The sequence below is a fragment of the Echiichthys vipera genome (genome assembly GCF_963691815.1).
Source record: "Echiichthys vipera genome assembly, chromosome: 1".
Classification (NCBI taxonomy): domain Eukaryota; kingdom Metazoa; phylum Chordata; class Actinopteri; order Perciformes; family Trachinidae; genus Echiichthys; species Echiichthys vipera.
Window position 1 is genome coordinate 37590799 of NC_139826.1, and position 23158 is coordinate 37613956.

The window sequence follows — 23158 nt, forward strand, 5'->3', positions numbered from 1 at the left end:
AATCTTATTTTGATGAAAATATGCATTTTAATGTTAATTACATTCAAACAACTACTTGTTGTGAATGAATCCCACAGGACCTGAATGCACCACATCATTTGATTTCCAAATCCTTCTTAAATCAAATCATATCTTATAAATGTGTGTCTCTGCAGCTCTGACTCATCACTGTTTATGTTTATCTTTACATGTATCCACTATTTATTTTGTGCAGTGTGACTTTGTTGGAGTCATAAGTCCATATATTCTTTCTGGCTGTTTTATAGTGCACATATTTAGAGCTAACAAACAGGTTTGACTGGTGCGTGACAAGGAAACTAAAGTTAGGAGGCTGACAGAAATAAATCTGACGCACACAAACCCTCAGGACCAGACGGAGTGTTAATGATGCTTTTCTACAGTGTGTTCCCAATTGGATCTCGATGAGAAGAGGTAAATCTTTTCACCCAAACAAATGAAAGTGCCATTATGGTTGGGGTGAGTGTTTCTGTTGAGGTGTAATGGAGCTGTTACCATGCTTGTTTCTGTTGAAGTGTACGCTCTAAGATGAATATGTCTGAGGAGAGAGAGGACTGGGTCTCTGCCGTCACTCTGTCTGAGCAACACGACAGCCAGACCATGAGGTAGGGTCAACTTTCTGTCAGTGTTCTCATACCGTAGCTCCAAAATCAACTTGTACTTGAACTGTTAATGTTGTGTTGAAGCCAAGTGAACCAGGAGAGACCAGACTCACCTGGACCCACCCGTGTGTCCGTGAAGAGTGGCCGGTCTATAGGGGAGCCAATTTGGTTCAAGGGTGGAGGACAGTCTGAAAACCAAATGTAAGAATCTAAAACATATGACTTGTCATTGTGTCTTTGTTGATTTGAATTACAGTTGGAGAATCACTCAATCTCGATTCATAACTTGGAATTTGAATGTTAAATGTTTATGTTGTGTTGAAGCCAAGTGAACCAGGAGAGACCAGACCCACCTGGACCCACCCGTGTGTCCATGAAGAGTGGCCGGTCTATAAGTGAACCCATTGAGTTCAAGAATGAGGGTCTGATTGTTGATCCAAGGTAAGAATTTAAAGGAGACATATGATGCTGGTTTTCAGGTCCATACTTTTTGGGTATTATGGGTTTCTACTAGAACTGTTTTAAATTTAAAAAACGTTATCTTCTCCTACTCCTACCTGAATATACCTGTATTCAACCCGTCTGTTTTAGCACCTGTCTTCTGTTTCTTATCCTGCACCAGCCTGGTCTCACTAAAAGGCGTGTGAATGACACGCTATTTCTCTTAAGCCATCTCGCGTATAATTACAACGCATGTCCTGTTTTTTGCGTGTCATTTCACGCCATGTAGTCTCAATTGACTTGTATAGTGCAGAGATGGCGTTGTCATTTTACGCACAAATGTCATTGAGGGAAAACCCACGTGTTCGTATTTCTCCGCTACTTTCCGGAGAAATACGAAGTGGTGGAGCTTTCTGTCAGAGGGTTGTTTTTAAATCAATATTTCATGTGAAGGATGGCTGAAATAACGGGCGTGAAATGCCCTAACCCTAACCCTAACCCTAACCCTAACCCCTAACCCCTAACCCTGACCCTAACCCTTACCCTAACCCTGGGGAACAACGGGCGTTAAATGACACGCGAAAAGCTTAATATGCGTAGACATGCACGCGAAAAGTCATGCAAGTCATGAAAAGTGGCGTGCTATTTATACGCCCTCCCATGAGACCACGTTGACTGCACAGTGAAGCTCAGACATCCCGCTCTTTACAAACAGATTCTGCGTATGAATGTAAAATCTGTCAGCAATGGGACACGATTTGAGCAGTGGAAGTGGACTGGTTTCCATTTTTATATTGAGTAGTAGTCCTCAATTATGTTTGGGTGCATGCAGGTGAACACAGTCCATGGAGAGCAAAAGAGGTGGAACCCACCGGCTATTGTCTGACTGTGATTTAGCTTTTTACTAACGGTTTAATATGCAGATACCTGTTTATAAAGAGGCCGCCTCTCAACTCCATCTCAAGTTACGTATTAATCGGACCGTAAACAATGACTGCTGCTGGGAAAAGGAAGTCTTGGCCCGGATATCTGTTAGCTACATCGGAAAGCCTGAAGTATTAGCCGGTGCCCCAGAGGCTAACTTGTGGTCAGACAGATAGTGGATAGGTACAGAGACTGCAGACATTCAGGTGAACTTAACACATTTTAGAGTAGGGCTATAAATCACAAGTTTTATCATGGTACGATATTATATGGATTCTTTGGACAATGATACAATTCTTTCTGATATCACAGTCAAAGCCACGTTAAGATTTTCAATTTCAAATCAGGGGCCTGCAATCGATATGCAAACAATCAGCTACATTTATGTCAACTCACAAAAAGCAATGTTTTATTTCTAAGGTTTTCCAGATTTTTAAATGAAAAACAAACTATTCTTTTAAATAAAAACTATCAATTTAAAGTGTGAATGTCAAAATGAAGGCAAATCTTTTAAGATTAGGATATGTATCGACATAGTTGATCATGACCTCAAGTTTGAACGTTGAATGTAAATATTGTGTTGAAGCCAAGTGAACCAGGAGAGACCAGACTCACCTGGACCCACCTGTGTGTCCGTGAAGAGTGGCCGGTCTATAGGGGAGCCAATTTGGTTCAAGGGTGGAGGACAGTCTGAAAACCAAATGTAAGAATCTAAAACATATGCGTTGTTATTGTGTCTTTGTTGATTTGAATTACAGTTGGAGAATCACTCAATCTCGATTCATAACTTGGAATTTGAATGTTAAATGTTTATGTTGTGTTGAAGCCAAGTGAACCAGGAGAGACCAGACCCACCTGGACCCACCCGTGTGTCCATGAAGAGTGGCCGGTCTATAAGTGAACCCATTGAGTTCAAGAATGAGGGGCCAAGGTGAGAATTAAGAGAAGCAGTGTGTAGAAATCAGGGAACATGAATAACCACATGAATTTATTGTTGTGAGTTTGTTAGCCTAAAGCTAAATCAACCCTGCCACGTAATCCTAAAAACTGGTCTAGGCGTATGTTACTGCAGTTGGCCTGTATCAACATGTACTTGGTAACTTGGAAACTCCCCACCTTCTACAGATGAAAGTGAAAACAGCCATCTTGTTTTAAACTGTGCACATACAGTACGTCAAACAACAAAAAGTGAAGTAACAATTACCGTATTTTCCGCACTATAAGGCGCACCTAAAAACCTTTAAATGTCTCAAAAGCCGACAGTGCGCCTTATAATCCGGTGCTCCTTATTTATGGACCAATATTGAGCCACAACAGGTCTCGCAACTACGGTGAGCAGCTGCCGACTCTATTTTCCCCCGTAGAAGAAGTAACGCGCGGTGCTTGTTGAGATAAATCTCTGCGCGAAGCGTGCCGTTTCATTTCCATGTGTGTGTTTGTGTAAAGAGCCCAAAATGGCTCCTGTTAAGAGACACGCTTACCACGCAGAGTTTACACTCAAGTCCATTAGTCACGCAGTAGAACACGGGAATAGAGCAGCAGCCAGAGAGTTTAACATGAACCAATCAATGGTGCCGAAGTGGAGGAAGCAACAAGAAGACCTCCCCTGACTGTTTTGTTGACATTCCCTTTAGAGCAGCTCCATCTAATGGATGCAGAACGTGACCCCAGCCTCGACTGTAGCGTCTGTTCTATGCTCCTTATAATGCGGAAAATACGGTAATGTAGGTACTTTGGGTTTAATTGGATCAATAGTGTGACTATCAAATGAAATATTTGATAAGGAAAATTAACAAAGAAAAATTACTAAAAATGAATAACTTCAATTTATTAAAAACGTCACACGGAGAACCAATCAAATATAGTGCCTTGACTCACGTTCAGATTATGAGATTGAGTATTCTCAATAAACTTACCGTTAATCAAGTAAATATTAGTTATCACCAATAATTATAAAAGATAATAATAAAAATGACTCTAGTTAAACCAGAGTTCCTCGGGGCACCACAGTCATAGACGGAGTGATAACTAATATTAAAGTCTCATAAAAGATATTAAACTACTAATTAAGCGTTAAACACCGATAAATATAATAGTTTAATTAGTTTAAAAGGATTTAAAAGTTCTTTTCTTAGTAGAAGCTGGCTCATTCATCTTTGTGTAACATTAAATAATCAGACATATGGTAAACACAAACATTTATTAACAGGTTAATAAATGCAACAAACAAAACACAATAAACTAACTAAAGCTAACAGCAAACGTATGTTTGTGTGTGTGTGTGCGTGTGTGTGTGTGTGAGAGAGAGAGAGACAAAGAGAAGAGGTGGGGCTCGAAGAAGGTGTGAACATTCTCTTTGTTACACAAAGGCCGGAAGCCTGATCTCTCAGTTCTTATGACAAAGTTACAATTGTTTCTAGCCGTTCATACAGTCCTATAACATGTAGTAATGCCCAGTTGGTGATTAGTTACCAGTCCATGAGATGGGAGATGTTGCGCATTGCTTGATGCCAGCAGCTGGGTTGAAGAAAGAAAGCTCCGTGGTAGTTCTTGTCTGATTGTGGCTCTTAGGCAAAAGAGGGTTCGGATCGCTCTGTGCTGGGCTCAGTTAAAGATAACCGGTTGGTTAACCTTCGTGGTGATCCCACGCCATAGGCCAGGTCCAGGGCCGAGGGGACAGCTGGAAGCTGGTCTCCTGGAGTTGAGTGATCGCGTAGAGATGGAGAAGAGTAGGAGGATGATCCGGTAGAAAAAAAGATCCAGTAGAAAGAGACAGTAGAAAGATGGGGGGCTCCACTTTATATAGGCCCAGGTGATGTCATAGTCCGGGGGTCAATTCAGCCAATGAACAGTTTGGGTGCCTTGGAGAATTCACACCTGGGTGTGACCTGTTGTGGGGGAGAAGGCATGGCAGCCAAACTTTTGAGGTCTTTGTTCCAGCAGGCTGTGGCCTACTTTATTCAAACTGAAAGATCAGGTTTATCCAGAAAATGAACAATCATCTTTGGGCGCCGGTTGCACCTACAGTAATAAATCTTGGATGGCGGACTTGATCAGTTCAAGGAAGATCGTCACGGAAAAAAAGCTGTATTGTTATCGACATCAGTTACAGGAAGGCATCTGGCGGTAGATCAACATGTATTATGAAACCTGCATTCCTGTCACAGTTCAAAGGCATGCTGTTTAGACTAACTGGCCGCACTAAAGTGCTGTAGTTGTGGACTTCATTTTACATTTTAGAGCTATGTAGGGACGTGACTTGGTTAGATTTAGGTTCAGGTTGTGACTGGATCAAAAAGTGTATCCAAACCTTTCAGCCAATCAGAATTCTCAGTGGCCATGGCATAATTCAATATAACGATCTCTCACATTGACTTGTTTGTTTTCTGGGTCTACAGAGCTTACCGGAAGAGGTCAGAGGTGCTCAGCGATCGGCCTGCCAAGAAGCATCAACCGAACCTGGACTCTATTTTCATGGTATGGAAATGTACACATTTTCACATCATACGCTGCAAACATTGAACTGTATACTCTGAATTTGTGTGTGCATTATTGAAAATGAATGCAGTGATTCCTGTCTGTTTTAATTACAATTTTAAACAAAATCAGCATTGTCCAAATTCAAAGGCAACTGAACTTTCTGTTTGTCTGGTGTCTGGTTACTCAAAGCACTCTTCACTTCTACCGTCTGGAAAATCCCACACATTCAAACCTGTCTGATCACATCTTTTGGTCGTGACAATCATAAGTCATGCATCGGCTGAGCTCCAAGTGGTTGTGTGCCAATGCCTATGACAGGTTTTAGCAACTCATTCTCACTCCCAACTTGTCACATGGGGCCACTTGGTCAGGACCCTTTGCATCATTTTTCAACACTGGTAGGCTAAGACAACACAACTACCGTAATTTCCAGACTATAAAGCGCACCTGACTATAAGCCTCACCAGCTAAATTTAGGGGAAAATACAGATTGCTCCATATAAAAGCCGCACCCGACTATAAACCGCAGGCGTTTTGATGTGTAATTACCGTAGTATATAGGGGTTCCTGCTACCACGGAGGGGATTGTCGGGACAGAGATGACTGTTTGGGAACGCAAAGCGTCCCATTTATTAACAATTAATCTTTCAATCATTCAATCAAACTTTCACATCTTTGACATGGCGAACAGCATTCGTGCAGAGTACAAATAATACAACGGTGCAAAGTAATACAAAGTGCTCGCCTGTAACACGGCAGTAAAAGTGCAGTCCCGCGGCCGTTTACGTTATCAAAATAACCAGCCATTCATTGATGTCAAGGGTACGTGCAGCAGCTCTATTTCCTTCTTTGACAGCCAGATCGATTGCCTTTAACTTAAAAGCAGCATCATATGCACTTCTCCGTTTGTTTTCCATGTTGAGGGTGTTTGCATGAACACTTCCTTCGCGCAAACTGTCGCTGAAGCTCTCCTACTCTTTGTTTTGCTCACGTTACCTGGCGCCAGATGTCTGCCTCGGTCTCGCGCATCCTCGGTAGTGCGCGCCCCTGGTTACCGTAAGCCGTAGAAAAGCCGCACCGTTGTATAAGCCTCAGGGACCAGAACGAGGGAAAAAAGTAGCGGCTTATAGTCGGGAAATTACGGTACTTGGTTAGGTTTTAGAGAAAATCATGGTTTGGGTTTAAAATAAAGTATGTCTGTTATGTAAATTACGTATGTGATATTTCAGTAGGTTATGCGTAAAATCTACAAAACTCATCCATCCAACCCGACCTCCTCCCTATATGGACTTTGTCGCACTTTATACTATACTATTTTATACTATGTCATCTGAGTCAAGAGCCTGGTTTGTCTCATACAACTCATACTGTGCCAGGTCATAACAAAAGTTATCTCGAGGCACTTTACATATAGAGTAGGTAAAAAGCACACTCTATGACTCATTTATGATTTACATAGACCCAAAAATTCCTCAGCAAAATCCCCAACAGCAATCTTGCGCACACAGTGGCAACGAAAACTTTCCCTTTAATGGACAGGAAGGTTGAACAGACCCAGCTCTATGTAGGACAGACATCTGTCTTGACCGGTTGGGGAGGAAGAAAAAGAAGAGAGAAAGAGAGAAGAGACAGACAGATGGACAGAGAGAGACAAAGACAGACAGAGAGACAGTCCAAGAGATGCAAGCAACCACAAAAATAACAGTGCCTATAATAATATCTATAGTAATGTGATATGACTTATATGTTATGGCAGTTAATATAGTAGAATAGTAGAAACAGCTTGTACAGATAAGCTGTTAGAATATGCCAATGATAACAATTATGGTGGTAAATATGATCCATGAGTAGTGGTAATAACAGCTGTGATTCACAGAGATAAGTTACTGGTGATGATTTTATGGCGGCAAATTTTATGATTTGTAAAACTAATGATAGTTTATATGAGTAATAGTGACGACAGCAGCAGGAAGCGTCATGCAGGGCCGCGGCAGCAGGCACCACCACGATCAGCAGAAACCTTGTTGAGGGCAAGCTGCCGTATTTCCGGAGTTAGGAGTGAGAACGGATTGGGTTGGGATATCTGATTTAATGTGACATGAAGAGGCAGGTGTACCAACAATAAAAATCTTTAGCCACTTAAACACAAAAGCCATTTCATGTCATACACAGCAGAATCTAAATTTGCATTAACTCAGAAAAACATAAGCGGATTTATAGGGTATGGGTTAGATCAAAACATTTTTGAGCCATGTTTGAACTGATGTAGTTTAGTTTGTGTATTAGCCATATGCTACATTAGCACATTTCCCACCTTTCCAAGAAGACATACATGCATTTTGATCTTACAGTTATTATGTTATAAGCTATAAACGTGTCTTTGGTCTAACCCTACCACTACCTACAGAATACAGTCAGCTTTCAGCAAATAGATATGACGCTCTTTGCTTCCAGAACATTTTTAAATGATACACTTTTACTCTTCCAGCTTCTTGAAGAGAACATTGTAATGTTTGTGAAGAACCAGCTGGAAAAGTTCAAGAAAGTTCTGGATCCAGAAGATCAGGGGGTCTTAGAGTGGCTGAGAGATGATGAGGAAGTTGTGAATGGCAGCGACAGAGACGCATTTCTGAAGCTCACACTGAACTTCCTGAGAAAAATGAAGCAGGAGCAGCTGGCAGACTCACTGCACAACAGTAAGATGCTTTTATGAATTACATACCACTTCTGGAGCAATGGAATTTGACGATTAGATTTAATAGATATGAACAAACATCAGCCTAATGTCTAAACAGGTTGTGAGATGATACAAAATGTGAGATTGTTGATGTGTGTTGGATTGGTAGTTTTCAATAAGCGTCATTATTTCAAATTATGGCAATTTGTGATGAGCAGATTTCACATATTTACTGCAACATCCATTGAGTGATGTTATCTGTTACTTCCTCAGAAACTATTGCTGCGATTTGCCAGCGTAAACTAAAGTCTAAACTGAAGGACAAGTTCCAGTGTTTGTTTGAGGGGATTGCCAAAGCAGGAAACCCAACGCTTTTGAATCGGATCTACACAGAAGTCTACGTCACAGAGGGAGAGAGTAGAGAGGTCAATTATCAGCATGAGATCAGACAGATAGAAGCAGCATCCCGAAAACTGGCAAGTTCAGAAACAACAATCGGATGTGAGGACATGTTTAAACCTTTACCCGGGAGAGATGAACCAATCAGAACAGTGATGACAAAAGGAGTGGCTGGCATTGGGAAAACGATCTTAACGCAGAAGTTCATCCTGGACTGGGCTGAAGACAAATCCAACCACGATATACAGTTTATCTTTCCATTCACTTTTCGGGAGCTCAATTTGCTGAAAGCAAAAAACTACAGCTTGGTGGAACTTCTTCATCACATCTTTAGTGAAACCAAAGAAGCGGGAATCTGCAGATTTGAAAAGTTCCAGGTCGTGTTCATCTTTGATGGTCTCGATGAGTGTCGACTTCCTCTGGACTTCCACAACAATGAGATTCTGACTGATGTTACAAAGTCAACTTCAGTCGATGTCCTGCTGACAAACCTCATCAAGGGGAAACTGCTTCCCTCTGCACGCCTCTGGATAACCACACGACCCGCAGCAGCCAATCAGATCCCTCCTGAATGCGTTGACATGGTGACAGAGGTGAGAGGGTTCAGTGACCCACAGAAGGAGGAGTACTTCAGGAAGAGATTCGGAGATGAGGAGCAGGCCGGCAGAATCGTCGCCCACATCGAGGCATCACGAAGCGTCCACATCATGTGCCACATCCCAGTCTTCTGCTGGATCACTGCTACAGTTCTGGACCAAGTGTTGAAAGTCAGAGAGAATGCAGAGCTGCCCAAGACCCTGACTGAGATGTACATCCACTTCCTGGTGGTTCAGACCAAACAGGGGAATGCCAAGTATCACAGCAGTTTGGCGTCAGATCCAGTCTGGAACAGAGGGACCAAGAAGACCATTCTCACTCTGGGAAAACTGGCTTTTGAGCAGCTTGAGAAGGGAAACCTGATCTTCTATGAAGCAGACCTGAAAGAGTGTGGCATTGACATCAAAGCTGCATCTGTCTACTCAGGACTATTCACAGAGATCTTCAAAGATGAGCTGAACAAGGACAAGGTGTTCTGCTTTGTCCATCTGAGCGTTCAGGAGTTTCTGGCTGCACTCTATGTCTTCCTGACTTTCATCAACTTCGGCATCGATCTACTTAAAGGAAGAAAAAGAGGGCGGTTCGCCTTGGTTCACGTGCCTAGTGTGCCACTGCAACGTGAAGTTAACTTTAAACACCTCTACCAGAGTGCAGTGGACAAGGCTTTAGAGAGTCCAAACGGACACCTGGACTTGTTTGTCCGCTTCCTCCTGGGTCTTTCCCTAGAGATGAATCAGACTCTCCTACGAGGCCTGCTGAAAACGACAGGAAGTAAAGAAGAGTTCAAAGACACGCTAGTCCAGTACATCAAGAAGAAGATCAGGGGCAATCCTTCTCCAGAGAGGAGCATCAATCTGTTCCACTGTCTGAACGAGCTGAACGACCATTCCCTAGTGGAGGAGATCCAGCAGTACCTGAGATCAGGGAGTTTATCTGGAAACAAACTCTCTCCTTCTCAGTGGTCAGCGCTAGTTTTCATCTTACTGTCATCACAAAAAGATCTAGAGGTGCTCGACCTGAGGAAATTCTCCGCTTCCGAGGAGGGTTTTCTGAGGCTGCTGCCAGTGGTCAAAGCATCCAGAACAGCTCTGTAGGTGTACAGATACACAGAAGCATAACATATGTTGATTATTTTGATTTCTGTGGCAAAAAACACCAAGCAAACATTTTTCATGCACTTGTCAATTTTGAGATTTTAGGCTACATTCCTTCCTTCACATGTGTTGAACCTGACTTTATCCAATGTTCACATTAATGCTCTGGAAATGTACAAAAACTACCTTATATTTCAAAACATAAAGTCTCATTTGCATATTTAAACATAATATTTCAGAAAACTTGTAATAGAAAAAATGACTGTCATACGTAATGTCAGTAATCAACTGGGGGAGTTTCATGGTGATATCTATTAGTTAAATATGTGCCCTAGTCACCGGTAGTGTCACAAACTTCTTTTCTCCTTCAGGTTGAGTGGCTGTAACCTCTCGTCAAGAAGCTGCGAAGCTCTGACCTCAGTTCTCACCTCAAAGAACTCTAGTCTGAGAGAGCTGGACTTGAGTAACAATGACCTGAAGGATCCAGGGGTGATGCTGCTCTCAGCTGGACTTAAGAGTCCACACAGTCGACTGGAGATCCTCGGGTCAGTATTTGTTGAATAGAAAGCACTTTGTAGGTGTCAGTGCACCTGTGAGAACCCTTAAAGTGCAGAACCTGTTTAGGCATCAAAACTATTTGGTTAGGTTTAAGGAAATATTAAATACATTAAAAAGGCTTTTTTAATCACTAATACTGCTCAAAATAACACCAAACCTCTGCAGTAGCATGAGAAGAGTCCCTACACATTAACCAAAGCACTAACAATTTAGTTATTGAACCCGGAGTTCATTAAAAGAGTGTTTTGAAAGACTTACCTACTGGCCACGGTACCAGCTCCTCTCATAGTAAAGTCCATTAACGTTTATTACCAAATGCAATCCAAAAGGAAGGAGCAAATTGATGCTTTGTTTAATGTGTCAGAATTATTATCATGCTACTTTAAAGGTTTGGTGTTATTTTGAGCAGTATTTGAGGTTAAAAAAGCTGTTTTAATGCCTTCTAATTCAATTGGCTGTCCGGGATATCTCTGTAAAGTTCTAGGTCATACACAAAAAAATATGTCTTGATGGCTTATTTGATAAGTGTGTTTGCCGAAATAGACCCTAAGACGACTAGGATTTTACACTGGAATTTCACTTTAAATTGTGCATTCATTTTTGTAGGTAAAGTATGAAGAGCAAATGCGATCAGTCTGCTCCTTTAGCGTATGGTGATAAAAACAAAAGTACCCCAAAAGTATTCCGATGAATTCAGTTGTAGACTTAATCATTGGGTCTGGTAGAACCTGACTGTCATGATTAAACCTAACATGGAACTCTTTGTACGTGTTTGCAGGCTGTCAGGTTGTCTGATCACAGAGAAAGGCTGTGCTTTTCTGGCTTCGGCTCTGAAGACCAACCCCTCCCATCTGAGAGAGCTGGACCTGAGCTTCAACCATCCAGGAGACTCAGTGAAGCTGCTTTCTGCAGCACTGGAGGACCCACGCTGTAAACTGGAGACTCTCAAGTAGAGTAGATGTTATAATTGTACAGAGACATTACTCTCTTTGTATATGTGTGCATAAGTTAGTGTCTAGGTGTATTTTTCTTTCTCAGTCATTCACAATGCTCTACTTCTTCAACAGGATTGATCATTGTGGAAAGTGTCGGCTGAACGCAGAGCCCCTCAGGTGTAAGTCAAACTTTTCTAGTAAGATAACCAAGAGCTAGATGAGATCGCCCGCTCTCATGTCTGTAGGCTAAATATAAAAGCTAAAGCCAGGACACAGCTTAGCTTACCTTAGCATAGAGACTGGAAACAGGGGGACACTACTAGCCTGGCTCTGCCAAAAGGTAAGAGAGTAAACCTACCCAGAACCTCTAAAGCTCACTAATGAACCATATTTCACTTTATTTTAAGCCCTATAAAAGTGTAAAAATAACAAGTTGCGGTTTAACCAAGAGTGCTGGACTATTTCTTGGCTGGGCGCAGTGACTTCCTGGAGTTTTTATTTCCCTGTGAGGTTATCAGGAAACCAGCAAAGACTGGAAACATCTTTATCATTATCTTTGTTATTGTCCACAATGTGAAAATTTGTCTTTGGCTTCACATAGAACCAAATACAAATCACACAATGACACGCATTAAATAAATAACATGTCATTATTTACACACAGAAAGAGTAAAAAGGTGATGTACATAGCTCGAAAATGTCCTGGAATGCGTTCATGAATTTAATATTGCAACTGCATTCGGTATGAATGACTTCTTATGAATATTATTAGCATTTTGGCAGCTCTATAGCGCCTTCCTGAGGGGAGTTTTTGAAATTCATTGGCCGGGGGTGACTGGGATCAGCCAAAATCCTATGTGCTTTCCATTCGACTCTATCATCATAAATACATCCCATCTGTTTCTGCTCCCTCCCTCCTGATTTTACTGGCTATTTTTATAACATTTGCTAGTTTGCCTCTGTTTTTAACCCCCAGGTAACCACACCATGGACATATATTGTAACACAACACGCTTTTTTACAAGACCCTGATAGACCAGATCCAAAGTATTCTTACTCACATACAAAGAATTCCATTTTCTGATAAGATGCAAGGATGCAAAGATTGCTTTTTTAAAAATATGCTCAGTGTTAAAAGTAAAACTCAAACTGCAATCAAAAAAAGTTCCTAAATATTTAAACTCCCGCACGACTTCAACCTGCTGATTGTCAATCGTTGCAGGTGGAAAGGTTTCTCAAACATGGTGCAGTCTAGTTCCGCATCAGTTGGGTCATGATTCACTTACTTCCAGGGCAGTTGTCATGTCATCAGTTTTAACAAGGATTCATGGTCTTAAAAATGACTGCTGTCAGGTATCCAATGTAATATTATGTTACGTACATGTTTAATTATTTAGTCAGTTTATCCTGATAATCAGATTTGCCATAAAGTTTTGCTTCATTTATCCTGGCACTGTGTTCCTGTTGTCGGGGCCACATATCTTGCATGAGCATTTTTTTTTTGGGGGGGGGGGGTTGCCCATGTTTTTTGGGATGCCCATGTTATCAGCAGTGCGGAAATGGTCTTTTGGCAGTCATATTGGCAACACAACAGTACTTTTATTGGAGTCTCAATGTGTACATGTCGAATATTTGACAGACATGAACAAATTCAAGATATTTACAGTATATTTAACTCAACACTGTTTGTTTCTGGGAAGAGAATCTCAAAAATAAATATAAACGCCATGTAAGATGAAAACTTTCTATTATTTAGGGCCATTATCGTAGGCAAAACTCCATGCTGCACGTGTGGTAAGCCCTAAGGGCGTACTCACACTGTCCTTCTGGCAGGGGCCAAAACCGGTTTTTCAGCTAAAGCCTAGTACCTTTAAGCGCACCATGCGCGGACATTTAATAACAACAACAATGGCGGTGAAAGGTTCACATTGGTGTGATGCTGAGGTGGAGCGTTTACTGCAGATTTGGTTGGATGAAAATATTCAAAAACAGTCGACAAGACGCACAAAAACTCCGAGGTCGACGGAAAGATTTGTAAACAAAGCCACACACACGCGATCAATGTGTGTGACGTGTTACGGCGTGATGGCGTATGGACAGCAAGAAGCATTGGCCGGCCCTGGCAGTGTGAGTACAAATGGGGCTGGGGCGCGGGGGGAGAGGGAGGGGGGACAAGTACCCTAAAGCCCGGGTCGCGGTGCAGAAGGACAGTGTGAGTACGCCCTTAGTTTCAATGACGTAGCCTCCATGCTCTGCTCATGCAGGATATGTGGCTTTGCCGTTATTAGCGGGTAATGTATCCGCCCAACCAATTTTCCATCGTTGTGGAAGCTGCAGTAGTAGCTGCAATATGCAGTCAACTTAACGCTGTGTTTTGTGTTATTTCCTCCGTCAGACTTCTGTGAGCTTTCCCTGGACCTAAACACAGCAGACAGAAACCTCTCAGTGTCTGAAGACAACAGACGAGTGATGGTGGTCAAAGAGAAGCAGCCGTATCCTGATCATCCAGAGAGGTTCGACAGCTGGAAACAGCTGTTGTGTAGTGATGGTCTGACGGGGCACTGTTACTGGGAGGTCCAGTGGAAAGGGAGGGTTCATATAGGAGTGACATACAGAGGAATCAGCAGGAGAGGAGACAGCGATGACTGCTGTATTGGATGGAACGATCAGTCGTGGAGTCTGTTGTGCACTGCTCAGAGTTACACTGCCTGGCATGATAACAAACCAACAGACATTGATACACTCCCACCCTCTGACTCCAACAGAGTAGCAGTGTATCTGAACTGGCCTGCTGGCACTGTGTCCTTCTACTGCCTCCCGTCCATTGTGTCTTCAGTCAAACGGATCCACCTCCACACCTTCCACTCCACATTCACAGGACCTCTTTACCCTGCATTTGGGTTTGGCCGAATGCGCGAGCTCGGGACTGACTCGAGATTTTCACCATCCTCAGTTTGTCTGTCGCAGATTGCGGAATGAATGTGGCCTCCTGCGTAGAAGAGTGGCTCCCTGATTTGGGTACCTTAAGACAGTTCCTTAAGAGGTAGAAATAGTGACTATGAGAGCTAGCGATGAATAGATGGAGCTAAAAGAAATGCTGATAACTAGAATCAGACTGTACAGTAAATTGCAGCGCTGAACCTCTCTTGGCTTTACAAAGAAAACAGAATGTAATTCTCAAAGTTGTTGCTATATAACAACACTGGCATCACAGTGACAGTGTGGATGATTGAAAAGAAGGACTTCATGAAGGGAGGGGCCGAGGATGGAGAGGGGAACTGGATTTTTTATTTTAATTATTTATGTTATCCTTACTGCTATTATTTCTACTATTAATGTAATTCTAGTATAACTATTGTCATATATAACTATTTTTAGTCATCTCTCTCTCTCTCTCAAAGCCATAGTGTGGTCTATATCTCCTCTATAGAAGAAGAAGAATTCCTTTATTTGTCCCGCAAAGGGGAAATTCAATTTTCACTCTATATAAATTTTTCATTTTACACACACAAAGGCCCGAAATACACACAGATGCACAGACAGGACCTATATACATGCAATTAATGGAGAGATGTTAGGGTGAGGGGGCTGCCAGTGACTTGCGCCCCGAGCAGTTGGGGGTTTGGTGCCTTGTTCAACAGCACCTCGGCAGTGCCCGGGAGATGAACTGGCACCTCTCCAGCCACCAGTCCACGCTCCATTCATGGTCCACACAGGGACTCGCCAAGTCACCTATGGACTGAGCTACTGCCGCCCCACTGCTATACTGTATGTAAAGTGTCTTGAGATAACTTTTGTTATGATTTGGCACAAAAATGTATTGAATTGAATATAGTAACATGTCACACATGCAAAAGTATTTCATTTTAAAATGTTTTCAATGAATTACAGATTAAACCAGATAGAATCTTTTCTTTTTAAATTAGTCACATTTGCTCTATACACAAAAGCTTTCATCTCAGAGGACTTTACGGAGAGTCACGATTCAATCTGATGTAACTGTCTAAATGTATGCTGATGATGCTTGATTGTATGTATTAGTCGATTTTTAGCTTTACTGTGTCTAAACTCACTGTTATAGTTCAATCTAAATTCTTTTTTCCTGTATCTTATTGTCAAGTGCTATACAGCGTTAAGGCCACTAGAGAGCAGGGCATGCTTAGTTTTGTTCTGGTATAGTGTGAAGAAGTCTTTTCAGGTGGTAAGAGAAGAACTAGAATTGTCATTCTCTGATTGATGAGTGTGAGGTGAGATATCAAAAGATTAACTGCAGGTCATTTCTATTTGGTAGTAACTTTAAAAAAGAAATTGTCACAGCTGATGTGTATCAGGCCACAGGGAAAGGACCCATATGCAGATCGTCAAGGGCAAAATTTAAATTTAAGATTTTTTTAAAAAAGAAAATTAGCTGATGTTGCAGGTGCAGGTCGACAGACAGGTACATGTAGAGGCCGGAGCTGTTGAATAAGTCAAAGGGCATTCGGTGGACACAGAAAATGGCCATAAACATGTTTGGAGAGACAGGAATGTGCCTGGGGGAAGGGACAGTGATTGTGACAAGAAGAAAAATTAACACAAAAAAAATCTGAGTCGAGTGTTAGCAATGTTGTTATTTTTAAGCTGATTTTGTTCTGCTTAATTCTGCTGCTATAGGCCGAGTCTGCCGGGGGATAACACTTTTCCAGATCCTCTGAGCTTCTCTCCTCTCTGTCTGTATCATTCATGTCTCATCAATGCATGTTACTAATTCAACTTCTTCCCTGGAGTTGTTTGTGCTTTGTCATCTCGCAGGTCTCTGCTGATGGTGGTGGTGCCTGCTGCCGTGGTCCTGCATGACACTTCCTGCTGCTGTTATAATCTATCACCTTAGCTGTGCTTGTTTCTACTATTCTGCTGTATTAACTGCCATAACATATAAGTCATATTCACATAACTATAGACATTATTATAGTTACTGGAAGTGTGTCTGTCTCTGTCTTTGTGTCTGTCTTTGTCTCTCTCTGTCCATCTGTCTGTCTTTTCTCTCTTTCTTTCTCCTTCTCTTCCTCTCTCCGGTGCAGACAGATGTGCGTCCTCCACAGAGCTGGGTCTGTCTGACGTTCCTGTCTGTTATAGTGAAGGTTTTCAACGCCACCGTACTCTACGGTGGAATTGTTGGGTCTATGTAAATCATACATAAGTCATAGAGTGTGATCTTTACCTACTCTGTACAGTGTCCTGAGATAACTTCTGTTATGATTTGGCACTATAAATAAAATTGTCTTTGTCTCTCTCTGTCCATCTGTCCGTCTTTTCTCTCTCTCTCTCTCCTTCTCTTCCTCTCTCCGGTGCAGACAGATGTGCGTCCTCCACAGAGCTGGGTCTGTCTGACGTTCCTGTCTGTTATAGTGAAGGTTTTCAACGCCACCGTACTCTACGGGGAATTGTTGGGTCTATGTAAATCATACATAAGTCATAGAGTGTGATCTTTACCTACTCTGTAAAGTGTCCTGAGATAACTTCTGTTATGATTTGGCACTATAAATAAAATTGAATTGAATTGAGTTGAATTGAATTGAGTGTCCCTCTGGATTTATTATCATTGTCATTTTAGTTGATAGTGTCTTTTTGAGATAAAAAAGATAAAAGTAAGTATGCTTGTTTGATTTTAGAATAATCTAAATTCAGTGGAAACAGCACAAAAATGTAGTTTTTGGTCTTTGTGTGAAGCAAATAAACATTTAAAAACTCTTGTCTCTGTATGCTGCACATCCTTTTTTTTTTAATTACTTCTATACTTCATATTGTGAACTTTTTGCACATTCCTGCACAAAAACTGTGCAGCTTTTTCATCTTAAAACAAATTGATTGTACATATATTTTATATTTTTTATCAATATTTTTAATCGTTGTTTTTAAGTTTAAATTTATTTTTCTTGCCTTATACTTATTTTCTCTATTTGTTTATTGTTATGCACCAAAACACCAAGGCAAATTTATTCTATGTATGTGAGAATCTACTTGACACCAAAGCTGATTCTTGAAGTACATTTGCAGTTGAATTCATGATTGCAACACGTCTCTGCACGTGTGTCTGAAAAGATGCACATGTACAGCAGTTTTCAGTGAGAGCAGCATTGTTGACACACCCTTTACAGTAGTGACGTCTCTGAGCAGCACTGACTGGATGTCAGGTTTTCAGGTAACATTCATGTGGAGAACATTAACAATGTCCTCTTTTTTCACTTAAGTAAAAATACAAAGGAAAAAGCATCAAAATATAATTTAAGTACCAAAGAAAAGTGTAGAATGGCCTGTTTATGTCGCTGAGGACCAGAGTAAGCACAGTATGGAGTGTGAAGTTGTTTGGATGAGCGGTTCAGAAAGCTTCAAGCAGCAACACATGGGTATGGGATGAGTGCAAAGGTCAACCACTGCATAAACGCATGGCCCAACACAGGAGATGTCAAGACTCGGTTCTGTCAGTACCCTCATCTCTTCCTTTTGTTTGAGTTTGTCTCCCTCTGTCTGTGTATCCCTGCTTGTGTATGTGTGTTCCTTTTTGTGTAGGTCCGGTAGGCGTCCCCCCCCCCCCAAGCTGCAGCCTGTTACGTTGATCACCTGTACCACTACAAATACCTTGAGCTGACAGGCATGCAGCGCCGGACCGTTGTAGATCCTTTACTGTTTCCCGTCCGTCTCCCTGACTCTTCCGTCGTCTCCTCGTTCCTGTTTTTCCCTCTTGTCATTTGTGTTACCTGTTTACTCTGTAGTGTTTTGCGTTAGTTATTATCATTAAACGTTTGTTTGAACTTTTACTTCGTGCCTGCATTGGGTCCACCATTTTTGTATGTTATTTCTGTACCGTTCATGACAGGAGAGCTAACTCCTCAGGCCTGGACTCTGCTGTCCACTTACATCAGAAAACCACCTTCTTTGATGACAACAATGTCCACATTCTGGACAGAGAGGACAGAAAGTTTGAATGAGGAGTAAAAGAAGCCATCTATGCAAAAGTAGAGAAACAATCGCTAAACAGAGGAGGAGGTCTGAGACGCCACTTATCTCCAATTTACAATGCTGCCCTTTCATCCCTTCCCAGGAGATTCAACAATCTAACCTCAAAGAACAACTGTTCACAAATGGCCACCTGTGACCCCAACGACTGTCGTTAAGATTCAATAGAGCACTAACCAAGTCCAGACCAACTTCCCACTAACGACTGTCACTCTAACGACGGTTGTTGGCACTTGGAGCACAAAGGGTTCCAGTGACATCATCGGCCTTGTGAGAGGTTAAATACCTGGATCTCCACACCAGTTAGTTGGACCAGTCCCAGCCAGGCCCTGGTCCTGGACCAGTCCCAGCCAGGCCCTGGTCCTGGACCAGTCCCAGCCTGGTCAGATACATACATGAACTGATGAAGCCTCTTGGATGAGAGGTGAAACGTCTTCCTAGACATATAACCAAGTCCAGTTGCTTTTGACTGAAATTGCTTTGGGGATAACGATGACCTGGACAAATGAGAACATTCACAGGCTAACAAAATGAAAAAAGATTCAACTGGAAAGAGAATCAACTCATTGCTTTTGATCAACAAGACGTGCAAACTGTACTTACAGATGCCTACATAAATTACAACAGTCTGATAGAATGGAGGTTACATTGCCAAGCCACAGAAATCCACTGGCTCATGTTAATCCTTCCTGGTAAATTACGTGTCAAGTTGTTATCACGCACACACCCAAATCTATTGTACAGATACCAAAACCTTCTCAGACACTGGTGTTTATAATAACAGTACTTCCTTTTAGGATGTACTTTACTGAAAATAGCCACCCATTTTATTTTCTCATGTCAATCACTGCCATAACCTGCTGAGTCAGAAAAATCACTGACGAGAAACTCAAGTTGCTTTTCATAGAACTTCTGTTTGGGTGGGAAAAACACATCTTTAGCTTCATGGTTTAACCGTTGGACAGTCAATGGGTGGTTTTATTTTGTAGTTTGCTCCTTTAATTTAAACTTCAGATCAACAATTCCTGTTTTGATGGGCTTAAAATGTTACTGCAGTGTGTATAAATAACTGATTAAGACCAAACTTATCAGAGAAATGAACACTGTGTGTCAAATTAGCAGTTCTTTTTTGTAAAATTGTTACAACATAGTTATGCTACATCTGCCTTTGCTATTGAGAGAAGAGGGTTGTTATTCGTAGTGCTGCAAGAGGTCACTGGTCAGCAAAATCTAAACCTTTTCCACATTTCAACTAACGACCAGTGCTGCTGTTTTTATGAATTGGACAGTATAAATACTGACCCAGAAACTAGCGCCAGAAAAATGTGACCTTCTTCCCAGTAAAAACCTTTGCTTATGCACTCTTTAAAAGGGAAACTGTTCAGTGCTTGAGAGCCACGGCGAATCTGCGAAATGTAGGCTGGTCAGATTTGTACTCCCTATAATAATAATTAAAGCTGCAAGCAGCGATGAACAGGCCCTAGCCCCCGGTGCATCTTGGGGAAACCGGCAAGACTCCAGCCAGTGCCACGTGCCTCAGCGACCGTTGAACACTGCACAAAGGGCGTGGCGCAGCAGGCAATCTATGGCAACATTTGCCCCACTTCTTGCATCAACTATGTGACGCTAGAGCACACCTACTTAACATGGTGTGCCTTGCTATGCGTCAAACGAGGAACACACCTTGAAAATGTGTATCGGATGAAGTTTGTCATATTAGGCTGACTTCCTGTTTCCAACAGGAATTACTAAGGTTTTAGATGGCACGGGCCGGGTTGAATCTCTAGTAGGAGTTCTTTAAAGTGTGTACCATCAAAAAGCCACATATTTCCTGTTGCCAATAGGAGCGCTCTGACTATGAGTGAATATTGATTATGTGGGAAAGGGCCGGACTCTCATCAACCATCAGAAGTTTGGAGCAGATTGGACAATTTATGCCAAAGTTATTATCTACTTCCTGTTTAATGGCCATACCCTATAAAATTGTAATTGTAAATAATGTCCCCGGGGGGATTATTAAAGTATTTCTGATTCTGAAATTAGGTTACGGGATGAGGATACTTTGATCACAAGGGTCTTGAGATGGTTCGGGCTAATTTTGATGTTGATCGTGTCAAATCTCTAGGACGAGTTCTTTAAAGTGTGGCATACATTCAAATATGGACTAAAATTGCATATTCAATTAAAAATGGGCGATTTTCTGGGTTTTGGGTTTATGGTATGGCTCCAAGAGGCTTTTATCCGTCTCCTCACTCTATGAGCCTGCCGATTTTCATAAATCTAGGTGAAACCTCATCGAGGGGCTCAACTTTAGCAACTTTCTAGGGGGTGCTACTGCGGTATTTTGCAACGACCATGTCCATCTCTATGTCCATGTAGTCTTCACCCAATGGGTGACATCACAGTCAGTAATGCAGTGTATGCTTCCCGACTTATTCAGCCTACATGCATGTTTTTTCAGCGTTACATTGTTAAACAAGGCAGTTAATATTGGCAGTGAGAGCAACAAGTGTGTGTCAGTGAGCAGGGATTAAAAATGTGACTGTAAATGACAGAAAAACACAATAAAGGCTCAGATTGAAACCAAATAGAGTTGAATATTCGATCCATCCTTAATAATGTCATTGATTCATTTATCTAACAAAATCCATTTGAATATTGTTAAATTCGTCTCACAGCAAATACTGATTCATGCAATTAATTTCTGTTCGTTAATCACATGGCATGTAGGTGTTGTTCATGGTCAAGTGTTAAAAACAAAGCACATTTATGCACCAAACAACAATATGCAGCTTCACTACATTCCCAAGTGCCGCTTGGATCAACTTGACAGTTCAGCGAAACACATGACTGTGCTGCGTCTCTAATCTTTCCAGTAGGGCTCTTTATAACCCAACCCTCTTCTATAAAACTGAAAGACTTCCTGCTTCATGTAATCAAACATTATTTATGTGTGACCTGATAAATGAGTGATGAGTGATGAGTGCCCTAATGTGACAAAAATCCCTGCCCCTTTCATCTTCCTGTTTAAGAAAACAAACCTGAAGGTATCAGTTCTGAGAAACGACTATGTTTCCTGATGAACAAGTTTGATGGAATTTTGATTGTTGGAGTGTCGGTGACTTGACTTATAACCCTTGTTGACATTGACATTACAGCCTCATTGTTTGGAGACCCACAGACCCAACTGCTGTATGTTAAAGAAGACCGGTGTTGTATGTAACTTACGTACATAGCATAAGTTAAAAAAAGAGACAATCTTGGGAGTGCCCCTTCCCTACTTCCTACCCCCCTGTTTGGGGGGGAGAGGGGAATAGTAAGTAGGGAAGGGGGTAGTAGGAAGGGTGTGTGCGTGTGTCATTATGGCAAAATGTGACACCTACTGCAGCAAGATCTACCCCAGAGGCAGTTTTGTGGACGGCGTCACACGCAGGCAAGATAAGCCCCTTTTACACACGCACACAGACAAAACCCAACAGCGCTGTATGTGAGAACGCAAACGTCCTCCAACTGGGTTTACCTTCCCAGCTCCTGAGTACAAACACTGTTTAATGTCAGAGGGAGCCCATGTGGAAATACAGCCACTCTGGTGTGTTGGTGACGTTTGTATCATGCCATGTACCGACAACACCTCCGACGATGAAGAAACCCAGGGATTTACACAAAGACAACAAAGAAAATGATGGTAAGGACTGACACCAAAATAATCAGACCAACTCAGACAAGACTTGTTTATGATCGAATCAAGAACCGGCTCCATCGATGTAGTTTAATTCGCTCTATATAGGAGAGTTCAACATAAGTCATGGAGTTTTTGACACATGCTTCCCAACAGGCCTGTGGGGTCATTGATGGTTTTTATTATTCCTGCCTTTACTCCTACTTCTTTATTCATCATTGTGGGTGTTTTTTATGTTCAAGTGTTAAAAACAAAGCACATTTATGCACCAAACAACAATAAGCAACTGCCTCTTGGGACATCTTGGCAGTTCAGTGGCACACCAACGTGACTGTGGTGTGTCTCTAATGGGTGTTGAGTGTCTTAATGTGACCAAAATAACTGCCACATACATATTTCTGTTTGACAAACAATCCTGATTGCATCAGTTCTGAGAACAGACTCATTTTCCTGATGAACAAGTTTGGAGGAATTGTGGTTTTTGGAATGTCGGTAAATTGACTTTTAACCCTTGTTGACATTATATTACATCACTTACGTACATAGAGAAATATGAAACAAGAGACCATCTTGGGATGGCCCCTTCCCTACTTCCTACCCCCCTGCTTCTGGCTCCATGGACCACACCCTCCTTTGAAATCACCCTTGATACAGTCGATTTAAACTACAAACCTGTACTTTGATTCAACTGTATCTTGTACAGTTGGGATGCTATACGCGAATTGGGCCAGGGTTCACTACTTCCAGCCCCCCTACTT

At 41.8% G+C, this 23158-nt stretch overlaps 1 protein-coding gene across 3 annotated transcripts; it reads left to right on the plus strand.

Annotated features, from left to right (window-relative positions):
* Window positions 1-329: 329 nt before the first annotated feature.
* LOC310947576 (NACHT, LRR and PYD domains-containing protein 3-like) lies at window positions 330-17355 on the plus strand. 3 transcript variants are annotated; one of them, XR_014593217.1, is made up of 14 exons: window positions 330-432; window positions 534-623; window positions 705-821; window positions 945-1061; window positions 2572-2688; window positions 2812-2916; window positions 5384-5462; window positions 7954-8161; window positions 8416-10228; window positions 10604-10777; window positions 11569-11739; window positions 11858-11904; window positions 14121-15345; window positions 15388-17355. XR_014593217.1 is itself a non-coding variant. In XM_083914423.1 (13 exons), the coding sequence occupies exons 2-13, from the start codon at window positions 547-549 to the stop codon at window positions 14702-14704; spliced, it is 3609 nt and encodes a 1202-aa protein (XP_083770549.1). In that variant the 5' UTR covers window positions 330-432; window positions 534-546; the 3' UTR covers window positions 14705-17355. The 3 variants fall into 3 exon arrangements, 2 of the variants coding, with proteins under 2 accessions (XP_083770549.1, XP_083770550.1); XM_083914423.1 differs by having other exon boundaries at window positions 14121-17355; XM_083914424.1 differs by lacking the exon at window positions 2572-2688 and having other exon boundaries at window positions 14121-17355.
* The last annotated feature ends 5803 nt before the right edge of the window (window positions 17356-23158 follow it).

Bases quoted from the DNA above. Each gene is read 5' to 3' on its own strand.
- LOC310947576 (XM_083914423.1), top strand. From the start codon at position 547: ATGAATATGTCTGAGGAGAGAGAGGACTGGGTCTCTGCCGTCACTCTG. The intron at 8,162-8,415 runs GTAAGATGCTTT...TTACTTCCTCAG, and splicing joins GGCAGACTCACTGCACAACA to AAACTATTGCTGCGATTTGC. The intron at 11,740-11,857 runs GTAGAGTAGATG...CTTCTTCAACAG, and splicing joins TGTAAACTGGAGACTCTCAA to GATTGATCATTGTGGAAAGT.